Source organism: Piliocolobus tephrosceles, chromosome 3, assembly GCF_002776525.5.
Source record: "Piliocolobus tephrosceles isolate RC106 chromosome 3, ASM277652v3, whole genome shotgun sequence".
Taxonomy (NCBI): domain Eukaryota; kingdom Metazoa; phylum Chordata; class Mammalia; order Primates; family Cercopithecidae; genus Piliocolobus; species Piliocolobus tephrosceles.
Genome location: NC_045436.1, coordinates 33,828,723 through 33,846,432, shown reverse-complemented (window position 1 = coordinate 33,846,432; position 17,710 = coordinate 33,828,723). Strand labels below are relative to the sequence as shown.

General features: G+C 38.9%; 1 protein-coding gene across 1 annotated transcript in view; it reads right to left on the bottom strand.

Moving 5' to 3' along the window:
• CTSO (cathepsin O) overlaps positions 1-17,710 on the bottom strand; it is a 30,397-nt gene that overhangs the window by 2,129 nt on the left and 10,558 nt on the right. The window contains exons 2-7 of the mRNA XM_023228142.2: positions 17,296-17,404; positions 16,457-16,596; positions 13,593-13,760; positions 11,581-11,702; positions 3,903-4,066; positions 2,698-2,790 (exon numbers count right to left, since the gene is read on the bottom strand). Of these exons, the coding sequence (XP_023083910.1) occupies positions 2,698-2,790; positions 3,903-4,066; positions 11,581-11,702; positions 13,593-13,760; positions 16,457-16,596; positions 17,296-17,404 (796 nt within the window). The remainder of the gene's footprint in view (positions 1-2,697; positions 2,791-3,902; positions 4,067-11,580; positions 11,703-13,592; positions 13,761-16,456; positions 16,597-17,295; positions 17,405-17,710) is intronic.

The window sequence follows — 17,710 nt, the reverse complement described above, 5'->3', positions numbered from 1 at the left end:
CTAATACTTTTGTTTTAAGAAACTAAAATAATTTTAAAGATTTTAAAAATCTACAACAAAAACTGCTTGTTAACTGAATAAATGTATGCATCTGTATTGAACTAATACAGTATTTCTTAGAGGCAAAATAACTTAAGAAATTATTTTAAATGCAATTTCATAACTCAAATTCTAAAATTTGAATGTGGGTAAAACTTTAATAAATCACAAGTGTGCTATGCTTTCTTTACACACAAGAACATAGACTGTAACGTCATGGCAAAAGCAGTAACTAGCCTATCCGAAGACTGGTTTTTATTGTAACTAACCATATCTTCGAAATCTCTTGCAGCTATGAAATACTATCTGCCTTATACCATTGTTCATAAGAGTAATATGACATCATTGTAACTTTCAGGGAATACTCACTTTCAGGAAGAATTTCAATCCTTATATGATTACTAACCAGGCATGCCCTTAAAGATTTATATTATGAAAGCAGGTGGAGAGCAGAAATGATCTCCACTCACCCTTAGTAGCTGAGGGATGGAGAAAGGCTGTGGTGAGGGATGTAGTTATAACTGAGGCAATTATAACGAATATTTGAATTATGATATTTTAACACTCCTGTCAGAGATTTGAAAGCAGTCACCCCTCAGCCCAAATCCAAGATCCACCACTGCTGCAGTCAGACATAATATATGTTTAGCAGCAAGGGTTCAATGATTAGCATCGGTAATTTTTTATTTTTATTTATTTATTTATTTTTGAGATAGTGTCTTGTTCTGTCACCCAGGCTGGAGTACAGAGGCCTGATCTCAGCTCATTGCAACCTCTGTCTCCCAGGTTCAAGTGATTCTCCTGCCTCAGCCTCCCAAGGAGCTGTGATTACAGGCGTGCACCACCATGCCTGGCTAATTTTTGTATTTTTAGTAGAGACAGGGTTTCATCATGTTGGTCAGGCTAGTTTGAACTCTTGACCTTGTGATCTGCCTGCCTCAGCCTCCCAAAGTGCTGGGATTACAGGCGTGAGCCACTACGCCCGGCCAGCATCAGTAATTTATCTGCAAGTTCCAAAGATGTATGAGCTCCCAGTAATGCTGAAAAGTGGAGGCCTGATGGGATTGCTAGTGCTCTGGCCAATACATTTCTGTGGTGTTGACTTTTTTCAATGAATAACTTATTTTATTTTATTTTATTTTTTGAGACGGAGTCTCGCTCTGTCGCCCAGGCTGGAGTGCAGTGGCCGGATCTCAGCTCACCGCAAGCTCTGCCTCCTGGGTTTACGCCATTCTCCTGCCTCAGCCTCCCGAGTAGCTGGGACTACAGACACCCGCCACCTCGCCCGGCTCGTTTTTTGTATTTTTTTTTTAGTAGAAACGGGGTTTCACTGTGTTAGCCAGGATGGTCTCGATCTCCTGACCTAGTGATCCACCCATCTCGGCCTCCCAAAGTGCTGGGATTACAGGCTTGAGCCACCGCGCCTGGCCTGAATAACTTATTAAAACTGTCTCATCAGGGTGACAGAATAGATCACTCAGGAACTCTCATAGATTCTGCCTTATGGAATGATTGGATAATAAGCATTAAACATAAACTTTCAAATTTTTCTGTAACTAATCAGTCTCATAATCTGAAAGATTCTGCATTTTAAAAAAATTGTATATATGTTGGAACAAATTATTATGAGAAATGACATGATTGCTCTAATATGTAACTTAGTTTGGGTCTAGCTTCATTCAGAAAATACATTGATTTCTAAACCAAAAGTTGTAGAACATAGGTTTAAATATGGTTTTATAACATGGTTAAAATTCTTAACCAGCTATTTTAGTTTGGTTGATGGTCCATTTAAAAAGTTGTCATTCAGGCCGGTCATGGTGGCTCACGCCTGTAATCCCAGCACTTTGGGAGGCTGAGGAGGGCGGATCACGAGGTCAGGAGATCAAGACCATCCAGGCTAACACGGTGAAACCCTGTCTCTACTGAAAATACAAAAACAAAAAATTAGCCAGGCGTGGTGGTGGGCCTCTGTAGTCCCAGGTAATCAGGAGGTTGAGGCAGGAGAATGGTGTGAACTCAGGAGGTGGAGCTTGCAGTGAGCCAAGATCGCACCACTGCACTCCAGCCTGGGAGACAGAGTGAGACTCCATCTCAAAAAAAAAAATAAGTTGTCATTCAATAAAAAAGCATGTTTGGTATTTGCCTACGCCTCTCAATTCTAGTGGGTGTTTTGCTAGAATTTTGTAGATGGCAAGGGGCCTATTAAGTCACAAACAATACTAATGCTGTTTCCGTATATTTAAAAAAGAGAAAAACTCTTGATAATCATTGAGCAGATATTACAATACACAAATTAAGAAAACTTTATAGTTATGAAATGTAAATTTGGAACAAGAAGACATTTCTGCAGGAGTCCAGTCTCCTAAGCTTTGCGTTTATCTCGTTTTTAAAGTAATTAACCTTGGTAAATTATTACTTTATCTTATGTTTTAAGATATATATGTAACATATATTTTTTTACTAAGGTCCCTCTTCCTTTTTCAAATACTAATATGTTTAACAGTTCCTCTTGTAAAACACTTTTTTTGTTCATCATTTGGTTAAAGGACAAAAACTATTACTGCTAAAGTGGTTTGAGTATATTGTAACTCTAAAATATTCAAATAATCTCCTTAATATTTATCTCGAGGTTCTAAACACAAATTTATGACTTACCACAAACATTACTTCCCATTTTGACATGGGCGTAACCATCTACTCCCCATGCACTTCCCCAAGAATTCCGCACAATCCAATATGGAGTGCTTCCTACAATGAAACATAAATGGTAACAAATCCTGAAAACTCAACTTTGTTATGAATGTTTAAGTTTCTTTATTTTAAGTTGGATTCTTGATAAGGATAGTAGCTCTGAGAAGAAGATTAAAAATGTAATATAATGTAATGTAACTTAAACTACTTTATTTTAACTAAGTAAATCTGAGCAGTACTTAGGGACACACTCCAATCAGTAGAAATATATGTTTGAATTCACTTCCCTTTATTAGGGACTGCATAAAATGAAAACAAACACCAATTTCCAAGGAATGAGAAAAAGAAACAAAGAACTGATACATACATATGATAAAATAATATGCACTTACCTTTTCCCAACAATTATTCTAAATATTCCAGAAAGTTTTATATTGATAAAAATTATCATCATTTTAACAAGATAGCCACCCAAAAATTGACAGGTGGAATCTGATAAGACATTTATATTGGGAACAGGCCCCCCAAATCTGGCCATAAACTGGCCCCAAAACTGGCCATAAACAAAATCTCTGCAGCACTGTGACATGTTCGTGATGGCCATGGCGCCCACGCTGGAAGGCTGTGGGTTTACCGGAATGAGGGCAAGGAAAATCTGGCCGAACCCAGGGCAGGAAACTGCTTAAAGGCGTTCTTAAACCACAATAATAGCATGAGCAATCTGTTCCTTAAGGACATGCTCCTGCTGCAGATAACTAGCCAGACCCATCCCTTTATTTCAGCCCATGCCTTTATTTCCCATAAGGAATACTTTTAGTTAACCTATAATCTACAGAAACAATGCTTATCATTGGCTTGCAGTCAATAAATATGTGGGTAAAGCTCTGTTCAGGGCTCTCAGCTCTGAAGGCTGTGAGACCCCTGATTTCCCACTCCACACTCTATATTTTGTGTGTGTGTCTTTAATTCCTCTAGTGCCACTGGGTTAGGGTCTCCACGACCAAACTGGGCTCGGCACATTTACACCTATAAGATTGTTGAGAAGTTGTGAAGGTCTTATGAGGACTTAGCCACAGCAGAACCAAATTTCAACGTTCTACAGGATGGTGATCATGTTGCAGTCAGCATCCAAGCTGGAAAGCAATCAACTGAGTCTTATCAGCACTTACCTGTTTTATCAAACCCAGTTATGAGAACTGCATGATTTGCTTCTCCACTAGAGCAGTGATGCTGTATAATGCCTCCCAGATAATCTTGCCAGCTCACTGCATCTACTATGACTACCAAAGGGCCAAAGGTAAGAAGTGCTTTTGCCATTTCATCTTCTTGGTTACTACCAAAAGAGGAAATGTTTGGTTAGAAAATTTAGTTTTTAAGGTAAAAATAACAATGATTTATATAATCTGTGTATGATTCTGAGTAGGTTTGGTTGCGGTTACAAAGGACCTAAACAATGGAAGCTAAGTCAGAGAGATTGGTAGTCTATGGTTGGGATAGGGTTACAGGATATCAAGAACCCAAGCTCTTTCTCTATCATTGTGTTGCTATTGAAAGGTCTCCATTTTCAGGGTCCATTCATGGTCCAAGATGGCTGCTGGGACTCCAGCCATTTAACTCATATTTAAGACAGCTGGAAGTAGAAAGGAGAAGTGGTACATCTCTGTTGAAAAGACTTCCCAGAAATAACACGCAACACTTCCACATATATCTTCATGGATTTCATTGGCCAGAACTCAGTCATATGACAAAGTCTAGCTTAAAGGAAGATGGGGAATGAGTTCTGTAGCTGGCTAGAAAGTTAGTGAAGATATAGGGCTTCTTTTATTAAGGAAAGTGGAAAGACTGGATATTTGGAGATATTTTGCCATCTCTGGCACACCGTGAGAATCAAGAGACTAACTTATGTTAATCACTTTCAAATATAGAAATTATAGGGAAGGGCTACCCAAAAGTGGCTAATATAATTAGATAGTAGAAATGTTAAACAAATATTTTAAAAAGACAAGAAATGTTAGGATGCCAGAAGAACTAGGTGTTAGACTGTGAAGACTGCAAAATACACAATTACTGCTTTCAGACATGGACATAAAGTCTCATATTATACAACATTTGTCCTTCATCGATCTTACAAGTGAGTGATCAAATCATTATTGACATTTTTCAAAGGACAGCTTTCTGGGTGAAGGATACTGAAACAAGTTCCTAATAGTTCAAGCCAGTAAGATGGCATTTTGTAGTTTACTGATACAACAAGCCAGGGGTGGATTAGTGGCTTGAAAGAGTAAATAATCTTTCATGATGACCAGCTGGAGACCAGTTTCTAGCGAGGGAATATTTTGTCCACAGAGGAGCAAAAAGTTGACTGCATAATAATGGAATTTTTTGAAATAGAAACTATATACTCATTTTATACATTTATTCATGTTACCTATTAACACGAATATCTGCTTTTTGAGATAAGTAGACATTTCTAATTTTTGCAACTGTAAAACAGTTCATATTAACTAAGATGATCTTGAGACAGGCAAAATTGTAAAGTTTTTAAAAGGGTCATGATAGGTTACAGGTTTTTAATTATCCCACACCTGGGTTCAAATTCCAACTATACACTGCAGCCCTTCAACCTACTGTGAAGAATCAATATAAGGATAAAATTATATAATTTTGCAAGACATGAATTATGTAGCATACCCAGCACATAAGTTATACTCCAAGTTTACAATAAGGATTATTTATTTCCCTCATTTCTAACTTATCTAATAGCTAATTTTGTTCCCCATAGGATTTAGTGTATAAAGTATATCTTATTGTATCAAAATTCTTGATTTAAACATTATATATATATTATATATATAAAATAATCTCTCTATTAACCAGAACACAGCTGTCTCCACCAATTTGAGATAAAAAAGGATTACTGGAAGTTCATCTCATCAAAGATCCAGTTTCAGGGACACCAGGAGAAAAGCAGAAAGATCAAGAAGAAGGAATATTTTTAGAATGCAAAGGGTAACTGACATTGCATAATCAAAGAAACAATTTAGTAATAATCCCTGATTTGGGCTAGAGCTGAAGAAAAGATATCAAAGATTAGAAGTAAGAAATAGAATGACAAGCCTCAGTCATAAGCAGAGGCAAATGTTCCATTTGGCCCCAGAATTGAGTGGCGTTGCTATCATTTGTCTTTCAGACAGATGTCAGCTTTTACAGAGTTCAAATATGCTCTAGACAGCATTTTAATTTTCATTATTAACCCAATATAAAACTACTATCAACATGTACATTGTTGATAATGGCTATATTATCAAACATTGATTCCATGAGTTTACTATTCATTTCACAGATTAATAATTTCCAAAACCTACAGTCTTCAAAGAATTTTCCTAAATTTTATTGTCATCAAGATGCGGCAATGAAGGCAAGTCTGACCTGTTACCGACACTTCATGATGTAGATTTCCATCTCATCTTCCCTAGAATTCAGTGCGTTATACTGTGTCTGAATTTTTCTGACTGTTGTTATATGTAGTAGGTTCCTACAGTTTTTGTTTATTTACATGGTCATTCTCATATTCTAGTTCGAGTTCTCAAATTTTTGGGGTCTGATAAAAATTCATGAAGAACCCTGGGGGATCATGTTGCTTTAAAATTAGATTATATTTTTATGTTTTAGAGGACTTTTTCCCTTCTTAGATGTGTTCAGGTTCTGTACAATATTTTAAAGAGTGTTTGGCTGAAAACCTAAGACCTCATGACCTTACCAATAGTGTTGGGAGTAAAAGCACAAGCTTTGGAGTTGAACAGATACGAGTTCTAATCCGACTCCACAGTTTACGAGCTGTATGGCCCTCCCTGAGTCTCAGGCATCCACCTTATATGGAAATAATATTATTGAAGTACAAAGGACCAGGTCTTGTGCCCAGTTAGAGCAAATGCTTTGGAAGACCTTCCCACATCCTCAGGCTGTCACCAATGCAATGCACACTCACCCAACTTGCAACAATGAGATCCTGCAGCCCTTTCCCTGAGCTCTTTTCCTCCTAGAGTCTGGAAAGCAAGCCTAGTCCCCATCTCTATCCCCAGCTGCACCCTCAGCTAATGAACCAGGGAAGACAACAATCATCAGCTTGGGTGGGATGGCACTGAAGTGTACATTGTACCCTGGCTGCCAGAGTTCCCCAGCAGGACTAAGCACGAGGTTAGCCACAGCACTAACTGGCTTAATCGAGAAACCCTGCTGCCCTGGTTCTCTCATTTCCCCACCCCACTACCAGTCTTTCCTGGGATCACTTCCTAGGTGTTCCAACTGAACTCTTGCTGTTTCCTTCTAAATCTGTTTCTGTCTTAGACTTTCAAGTTTCATTAATGGTAATTCTATTTTTCAGTCATTCAGATCAAAAGGCCAGGAATCCTCCTAGACTCCCTTCTCTCTTATCTCATCTCCAATAAAAAACTGTGTACGGCTTTACCCTCTGTTTGGGCTATGAATCTATACATACCCCTCATCTCTCATCTCCACGGCCATTCTTCTAATACCCTGCTCTAAGGCTACTGCTTGGGGACTGATACGGTTTGGCTGTGTCCCCACCCAAGTCTCAAATTGAACTGTATCTCCCAGAATTCCCATGTGTTGTGGGAGGAAGCCAGGGTGAGGTAATTCAATCATGGGGGCCAGTCTTTCCAGTGCCATTCTCGTGATAGTGAATAAGTCTCATGAGATCTGATGGTTTTATCAGGAGTGTCTGCTCTTGCTTCTTCCTCAGTTTCTCTTGCCACTGCCATGTAAGAAGTGTAAGAAGTGCCTTTCACCTCCCACCGTGATTCTAAGGCCTCCCCAGCCATGTGGAACTGTAAGTCCAATTAAATCTCTTTTTCTTCCCAGTCTCAGGTACGTCTTTATCAGCAGCATGAAAATGGACTAATACAGTAAATTGGTATTAGTAGAGTTGGGCATTGCTGGAAAGATACCCGAAAATGTGGAAGTGACTTTCTAACTGGGTAATAGGCAGAGGGCTGGAACAATTTCAAGGGCTCAGAAGAAGATAGAAAAATGTGGGAAAGTTTGGAACTTCCTAGAGACTTGCTGAATGTCTTTGCCCAAAATGCCAATAGTGATATGAACAATAAATAGGTCCAAGCTGAGGTGGTTTCAGATGGAGATAAGAAACTTGTGGGAAATGGAGCAAAGGTGACTCTTGTTATGTTTTAGCAAATAGACTGGCAGCATTTTGCTACTGCCATAGAGATTTGTGGAACTTTGAACTTGGGAGAGATAATTTAGGGTATCTGGTGGAAGAAATTTCTAAGCAGCAAAGCATTCAAAAGGTGACTTGGGTGCTGTTAAAAGCATTCCATTTTAAAAGGGAAACATAAAAAGAGCATAAAAGTTCAGAAAATTTGCAACCTGATGATACAGTAGAAAAGAAAAACCTGTTTTTTGAGGAGAAATTCAAGCCAGCTGCAGAAATTTGCATAAGTAGCAAGGAGCCTAATGTTAATCCCCAAGATCATGGGGAAAATGTCTTCAGGTTATGTCAGACACCTTTATGGCAGCCCCTCCCATCACAGGCCTGGAGGCCCAGGAGGAAAACGTGGTTTCGTGGGCTAGGCCCAGGGTCCTCTTGCTGTGTGCAGCCTAGGGACTTAGTGCCCTGTGTCCCAGATGCTCCAGCCATGGCTCAAAGGGGCCAACATAGAGCTCAGGATGTGGCCTTGGCAGCTTCCATTTGGGGTTGAGCTTGTGGGTGCACAGAAGCCAAGAACTGAGATTTGGGAACTTCCACCTAGATTTCAGAAGATGTACGGAAATGCCTGGATGCACCGGCAAAAGTTTGCTGCAGGAGCAGGGCCCTCATGAAAACCTCTGCTTGGGCAGTGCAGAAGAAAAACTTGGGGTGTCTGACCCTGAAAGAGTCCCACGGGAGCTGTGAGAAGAGGGCCACTGTCCTCCAGTCCCCAGAATGGTAGATCCACTGACAGCTTGCACCATGCACCTGGAAAAGCCACAGACACTCAATGCCAGACCATGAAAGCAGCCAGGAGGGAGGCTGTACCCTGCAACGCACAGAGGCAGAGCTTCCCAAGACCATGGGAACCCACATCTTGCATCAGCATGACCTGGATGTGAGATCTGGAATCAAAGGAGATCATTTTGGAACTTCAAAATTTGACTGCCTGCTGGATTTTGGCATTGCATGGGCCCTGTAACCCCTTTGTTTTGGCCAATTTCTCCCATTTGGAATGGCTGTATTTACCCAATACCTGTATCCCTATTGAATCTAGGAAGTAATTAGCTTGCTTTTGATTTTACAGGCTCATAGGCAGAAGGGACTTCTCTTTTCTCAGATGACACTTTGGACTGTGGACTTTTGGGTTAATGCTGAAATGAGTTAAGACTTTGGGGGACTGTTGGGAAGGCATGATTTGTTTTGAAGTGTGAGGACATGAGATTTGGAGGGGCCAGGTATGGAATGATATGGTTTGACTGTGCCCCCACCCAAGTCTCAACTTGAATTCTATCTCCCAGAATTCCCGCATGTTGTGGAGGGACCCAGGGGGAGGTAATTGAATTCATGGGGGCTGGTCTTTCCCATGCCATTCTTGTGACAGTGAATAAGTCTCACAAGATCTTATGGGTTTGTCAGGGGATTCTGCTTTTGCTTCTTCCTCATTTCCTCTTGCTGCCACCCGCCAAAAGGCATAAGAAGTGCCTTTTGCCTCCCGCCATGATTCTGAGGGCTCCTCAGCCATGTGGAATTGTAAGTCCAATTAAACCTCTTTTTCTTCCCAGTCTTGGGTATGTCTTTATCAGCAGTATGAAAACAGACTAATACAGGGACAGTATGACCTCATCTCCTACTAGTCTTGTCTTTTTTCTCCACACTGCAGCCACAGTGGCTTCATCATTGTTCTAACATGCAAGACATGTTTCTGCTTCACGATCTTTGCATTTACAGCCTCTCTGCTTGGAACAATTTTCCCCCAGATATCTGCGTGGTTAAGTCCACACACTTATCCACATCTTCACTTGAACATAACCTTTTCAGTGAGTGAGACCTGCTAGGCAACCCTTTCTCAAATTGTACATTCCCCTACTACCAGATCTTTCCTCTTCCTCCCACTGTTTTCTTTTGTTCTCTTTGGAAATTATTACAGTTAACATGCCATATGCATTTTTATTTTTCGTTGATTGTCTGTCTCAATTACTAATGAGGGCAAGGTTTTTGTCTGTTTTGTTCTTTGCCAAATTCCCAGAACTTAAAAAAAAGTCAGTAAATATCTGAATGAATACATAAATCAAAGAAAGATCTTCCTGCAGTCAACTGCTATCAGCTTAGCACTGTACGGTTACAGTTTAATCTTCAATATAAACAAGAGATTTTGATCAGGACCTCTTCCTTCCTAATCAAGGCCCAATGCCAATAACTCCTGCATTCTCTTTTCCCTTAATTAAGACTAATGCCTATTATTCTTTTGCTGCTTCTTCATTTTTTTATCAATTTCCTACCATGACAAGGGATTCCCTTAATCCCTTTTAATGATATTTTGTAAATCTAGTTTTTTCTTGTACACATCCTTCCCTTACACTCTCAAGGAAGTCACAGTTTATAGGGCACACTTTCTCATTTTAGAAAGCACATGACCTTTACCCCCAAAGGAGATGTTGACCAAGGTACTCAGTGACCCTGAACATTTCATTATAAGTCCTACATAGCCTGCCAGCTGTGGAATTAAGGCTGTCTGGTACATGGTTCCTAGGGTCACCCTGAGGACCCTTGTTGCAGACCAGAGCTGTGCTGACAACCTGCCAGTTCTCTGGCACACTTACGCTCATTTAAACGGGTACATTTTGTTCAAGGATGCAATTTCACCCTTGATTTCTTTCAGATCCCCTGGGTAGATACCATCTGGATGAAGGGATTCTTTTATATTCAGGACCACTAAGTCATAGGGCATTCTGTTACCTTATCCAAATTTAACTTAGTTCCTCTGTTTTCTCTGTTTCAAAAGACTGCAAAGTTCCCATCATATATTTTCTTAATGAAGCCGGGAGTTGGTTGGGTCTCCCTTTGTCCTTTTCACCCATGAACTCTGTCAAATGGTCATGATGAGTCTCCAGCCAGCTCTGTGTTTTTCATGTGTTTTTAAAGCATTTTTAATGATTGTTTCCCCCCAAACTATCCAAAGTTATCTTGCCCTTCAATCCCAACACAAGTCCTTTCCCTCAGCCTGTCTTTATCTATCTCTACATTCCCATCATTATGTAGTTATAGTGTATGCTACATAATTTATCTTCAGTAATATACGCTTCCTTCTTGTTTCTAATCTGAAGTTTTGTGTTATATTTTTCAAATGGCTGATGTCTTGAAAAATGCAAAGAACATAAATGGTATTCAAAATATGCTTCCTGATATGTAGCCTGTGTGACATTAGCCGCACAAAGCAATTCTGGATGGACTCACCATTAAGATTGAAATATGCTAATGGTATTATAACACCTAAATTTGATAAGATGAAGGTGGTAAATATAAATATAAATTATGCACTAATAATTTATAAGCATAATAAAATATAAAATATAACAAATAAATATACATATAAATTATACCTTAAACAGAATTTAAATTTTTCATTTCATTTGCAATGACACTTGGAAAATTAAGTAGATTATAATTAAGAAACAACATTTACAACATTTCATTGTAATTGCTACTGTTTCTAGTAAAAAGTAGGTTTTACAACGATTAAGAGTATGCAGTGATGCCTTCAATCAAATTATTAACTAAATAGTCAATAGATCATAAATTTAAAATATATAAAGAAAAACATAATACAGTAAGACTTTTACCTGAAGTCATATGCAGAATAACCTTTGATTGAAAATCCAGAATGTGAACCAGAAAAGTAATGGCACAGACCATTTTGTGCTTTAAAAGGATATTCTGAATCTTTCACCAGTTTTACTTGCATCTAAAAGAAAACAATCACTGTTTATTGACAGAAAATGTTTACTGTCAATTGTTTTATAAATCAAATAGAACTTACTTCACTGTGTCAAAACAGGTTCAATTTCACACACCTCCATCACGTGCATATACTTTGCATTCTTTTGCTTTTCTTTCTTGAGACAGAGTCTTGTTCTGTTGCTCAGGCTGGAGTGCAGTGGCTCGATCTTGTCTCACTGCAACCTCCACCTCCTGGGCTCCAGTGATCATCCCACCTCCATCTCCCCAGTAGCTGTGACTACAGGTATGAGCCACCACACCAGGCTAATTTTTTGTATTTTTTTGTAAAGACAGGGTCTCACTCTGTTGCCCAGGTTGGTCTTAAATTCCTGGACTCAACAAATTCACCTGCTTTGGCCTCCCGAAATACTGGGATTATAGGCGTGAGGCATTGTGCCCAGCCTATACTTTGGGCTTTTAATATTATAAATTAAATCTATCCAGAACAAGATGCTTGTTCTGGATAGCCTAGACATTTGGAGTCAGTATCTTTTCTTCTCCCTTACTTCTCTGTATCTTACAGCATCCTTTTGTAGATCCTCCATGGATCTAATAACAGTCTTGTCATCTTTCTCCTGACGGTGCTATAGGACAACTCACTTTCCTCCCAGTGCTTCTGGTTCTGCCAGGTCCTTCAGACTCCATTTGGTGGTTTATACACAGGCAATGGGTAAGCCAAGCGTTCTTTCTATCTTCACTTTTATGCCATTCATATAGCATGTGTCAAATACTTCATAGTTACCTGTACAAAATCCTCCCTTTTTGAATGCTAGGCTAATGAAAGGGAGGAGACTCATAATTCTTTGCTGTATACAGTGTGTACAAAGCAGCTCCTGGAATACGTGATTAAAAATGCAACTCATGGATAATGGAAGAGAATTCAGGTTTGGGGAACTCTGGCTTGATGACGTTTTACAGAACCCAATAGCACCCTTATTGGCAAATTTCATGCAGTTGATATCGGATCTGGGACACTGTCAGGGCAAGTCCTAAGAACACTGAGGGACACTGGGGTATACTGAGCAAACCCTACTGTGAGAGGCCGGGGAATGAAGGTACAACTCTGTCTCAGCTACTGACTTGGCAACATGATCTCACCTCTCAGGCTTTATTTCTTCATCTATAAAAAGAGATACAGGCTGGGCACGGTGGCTCATGCCTGTAATCCCAGTACTTTGGGAGGCTGAGGCGGGTGGATCACAAGATCAGCAGTTCGAGATCAGCCTGGCCAATATGATGAAACCACATCTCTACTAAACAAAACAAAACAAAAACACCAAAAAAATTAGCCGAGTGTGGTCATGGGCACCTGTAGTCCCAGCTACTCAGGAGGCTGAGGCAGCAGAATTGCTTGAACCCGGGAAGCGGAGATTGCAATGAGCCAAGATTGTGCCAGTGTACTCCAGCCTGGGTGACAGAGTGAGACGCTGTCTCAAAAAAAAAAAAAAAAAAAAAAAAAAAAGAGGTAAAAGATTAGTCTCTAATTCCCTTTTAACCTTAATATTCAGAAATTCCATGAAAATAAAAAAATCATATATTCTCAACTTTCTGGGGAATTATGAGATATTCAGATCTGCAAAAAAGCATGTATATACTAAGAAATGTCAAAAAATAAATATAAATATTGCTCTGAAGACAGACTTCAGATTTTTCCCCTTTTTATTTCTTGACAATTGCTTTGCCTAGAAATGATTCTTTTTAAACATTCTGATTAATTATTTCAAACTTTGATCATCTACATTTCTGAGCATGGAAACATTATTTAATATTTGCGAACAAACTGTCCGAATTTTGAACACACAGTAAACAAGCAAAAAAGGAAATAAAGAGTTTAAAAGGCTGAGAGACTAGTCACCTTGTTTAACCAGTTCAAAGCATTGAGAGTAGAGCCTCCATTGCAGCCATAATTAGTATACGAACAGTCAATGACCTGCTGGACACTTAGGTCTTCCAGGGGCTTCCCTTTTATTGCATATGCAGATTCCACTGCCCCCACCACGCTGAAGGCCCAGCATCCTCCACACTGTTTAAAAATAGAGAAAGGGGTAGTATTTATAGGGTTTAAATCAACTTACCAACATCTCTAAATATAACAAGTTATCAAATCAAGTAATATATATGCCTATCCTCTAGATTTTTAAATTGAAAAAAAGAGAAAACCAAAAGTCTCTTCTGAGCATCATTTAATTATTAGTTCATGTTGTCAGCATTATTACAATTCTAAATTTGGCAATGCAAGGTAAGGGTGAATTTTTAGAGACTGAGGAAATACTTGGGCTAACTGATGATCTTCTAAAAGACTATTCAGTTCACTGAATATGTGACTTCTCTTTGTAGGTGGCTTTTCTGCTGGAGAGCGTGTGCTGACTCCCACTCCATCTTTCCATCCCCCTTGCTTTTTTCAGGACACTCTGCTTCCATGGTCATACACCACTTCCATCCTAAGGGTGAGGAGGGGAAAGATGTATGTTGTGCTCATTATAGTTGATGGAGATAAGAGAATTAATAAATATTAATGAATTACTTTTTAGGCTATAAAGATACTCTATTAGGTATGCTTATAGTGGATGCATATGAAATGTCCTAAGGGTATAAACCCATATTAGTCATTACTCCAGTATTGGCTGCCAATCATGCTGATAGTGGATCTATTAACTTGCTTTCACTTAACAAACTAGAACAAAAGAATAAAAGAACTAGTCCTGAAAGAAAGAGAGGAGACAGAGGGAATGAAATTAGGGATCATAAGATCCCCTAAAAGGAAGAAGGATCCACAGAGAAGGCGGAGGAGAGTAGGATTTGAGATTGGATGAAACTGACATAACCAGAGGGCCATGTGTGGCAGTTAGATCAAAAAAAAAAGGAATGACAATTGGATATCTTTGCAGAGTTAAATTTTGAGCAACTTTATGGCTTTAAGTGCTCTTTTAAAGGTTATATCTCTCGTTCCTATGGCATAGTAAAAACACTCACTATACAGCAGGGTCTCCAAACTTCAACAAAGGTGAACAAAGGGTGGCTCACGCCTGTAATCCCAGCACTTTGGGAGGCCAAGGCAGACAGATCATGAGGTCAGGAGTTCAAGACCAGCCTGACCAACATGGTGAAACCCCGTTTCTACTAAAAATACAAAAATTAGCCGGGCATGGTGGTGCGCACCTGTAATCCCAGCTACTCAGGAGGCTGAGGCAGGACAATCGCTTGAACCTGGGAGGTGGAGGTTGCAGTGAGCCGAGATCACACCACTGTGCTCCAGCCTGGGTGACAGAGCAAGACTCTATCTCAAAAAAAGAAAAAAAGAAAAAGAAAAAGAAAAAAGGTGAATACAAGCTGCTGACACCACCCCTATAGCCAGTTTTAGTCAAGCCACAAGGGCAGTTCCTGCTTAAAAAAAAGAATCTCTCGAATATTCCTTTAATTAAAGATCCCTAATGAAAAGTTCCCTCTTTAATACACTGTGGACCATTTATGAAAGGATTCTATTTATGTCTAATGCACATGTTATTACAAATCCAGTAATAAAGCAAATGATTTGGTGGTAAAACTTAATGTACAAAAATGAAGATAGAATCTGAGAAGCAAAAATCACTCTAACTAGACATTGACTGAGAAACTGCTGGGACCGAAACACCTTCCATACGAGGGATGGCTGAATGATCTGTTGAGGTTTCCACTGCAGACAAATTGAGACTATCCACCTCTCGTTGCGGGTTTGACTTTCCCTAGTTGGCAGGTATTCCCTATGCCAACAGTGAGGGGTGGAGACAGGTAGGGGATGTCAGCAAAGCATGCACACACCCCTCAAACATCTGCCAACTAGGTGGGTTCACTACATGCATTATGGGTCATTCCCACCCACATCTGCTCTTACCACTTTCCTTCCTATTTCAAAGGCACCTCCTTCCACCACTTCAGAATAACTCACAAGCTGCAGCCCTTCCAACTCCCATGTCCTCAGCAAACTCTGAGTCTTTTTTCAAGGTAAATTGCTATATTCATTGCAGTACTTACGTATTTCTTAATCAGTAAGCATGTTTAAACTGTGCTACTGTGTCTATTAGCTTTCTGTCTTTTAAAAAATAGGTCATTGATTAAGTTCCTAAGTAGCGTGACCTAACCTCATTTCTCCCATAATCCCTGTCATGTTACTGCTCGATTCTGCATAGGTGGTGATTTTCTGGAATGTATGTGTCACGTTATGGCTGAACTGACTACTGACTATACTTTTAAGACCCATGGATTCAAAGGCCTATGATCCTGTGAAGATGGGGGCAGGTTTTCTGATAGAGCTTGCAAGACGAGTCTTGAGAACCCAGGAGATTTAGCCACTCTGTTGGTAAATTTATCCATTTTCATTTTACTTTTTCACTTTTTTTTCTTGAACCATTTAAGCCTTTAATGCTCATGTTTACCTTCTCCAGTCTTCCATCTGCTATTGTACAGAAAGCTTGGTATCTGTGATACAGCTACTGGGAAGTATCCCTGAGTTACTGTGTTGGTGGCAATGACAATTAGTAAGAGGACACAGCTTCAGGAATAAAAGTCAGGGCTTTAACATTTGCCTCTCATTCCTCTAGAGATTCTCCTCTCATTGTCATTTTGGATGACTTAGATGTGATTTTCCTGGAGAAATGATGGGTTCCATTACAAGTTTGATTAAATTTGACATCTAACTTTCAATGCTTAGATGATTAGAAAAGAAGAGGGATTTAAACTTACCGTCTGCTGGTTTCTCACTTGTGTCACAACATGCTTGTCCCTCCAGTCAAATCTTAATGGCCAAGACACATTGGGGATGGACATATGTACTTCTGCTGAGTATCTGGGAAACTTGGAAGGTTTGCTTCTTAAATAAATGGCTGAGTAGAAACATAAAATGAAAAGACAACCAATATTATATTACAATGCATCATATTATATGTAATATATATTTGTTATATATAAAGACAACCAATATTACATTATATTACAGAGAGACAACCAATATTATATTAAAAGACAACCAATATTATATTCTATTATATCCTTGGGATTCTTTGGGAGGAATTTTTAAAGAAGAAACAGTAGCCTTCTAGTAGACCTGCTATTTTAGATTTTTCCTTTGTGCTTTTCTATAACATAAAATGCATTCATTAAAAACTACAAAAGAGAATTCCTACAGTAAGGCTGGAGTTGACACAGAAAATGACTTGTTTGATAAAACCAGGTCAATAATAAAAATAAGTATAATTGACATCATTTGTTCTATCATAACCCATGGAACCATGTGTGCCCTGAACAGAAATAGCACTAGAAAACTGCAGAAGTGATTAGATAATTACCCTTTAGAGCCACATGGAAATGTACATAATTATAATATTCATTTCTTAAGCAGTAATTAGAAGACAGTGGCCATGAATTTATTTTCTTATGTGAGCACATGGTACTTGCCTGACACTTAGTAGGTAAATAGTTAATAAATGTTACTCAATTTATTAGATTTACAATTAATATTTATCAAAAGTTAAGCAAGCAAATTAAAATCAGGGAATCACTCAAATAGCACCATCGGACCATACCTTTAAACTCTTCAGGAAACAAATAGGAAAACTGATTTATTCCATAGAAGGCGGTGGAGTTTTCACCGGGAAATAAAGAATTCAAGTAGCGATGTCTATTAAGGCTTTCCTAGAAGAAAAACAAAAACTATTTCATATCTACTATGTCAGTTTTCCAAAGTAAACTGTGTATAACTAACTTGGAGATATTTTCCCATTATAAAGTTAAAGGTTGATTTCCTTCAGACTACAATGTAAACTTGTATGAGATATCCATAGGAAATTCATAAACATTTTCTATTAGAATTATTATCTAATTTCAGGCATTTTTTGAGGCTGAGAAAAGTGTATTTTATTCATTTATAATTCCCCATCACCAGGCTTGTTGCAAGCATTCCATATACAGCTATTAAAGTATTGACATAGTGGGAAAAAA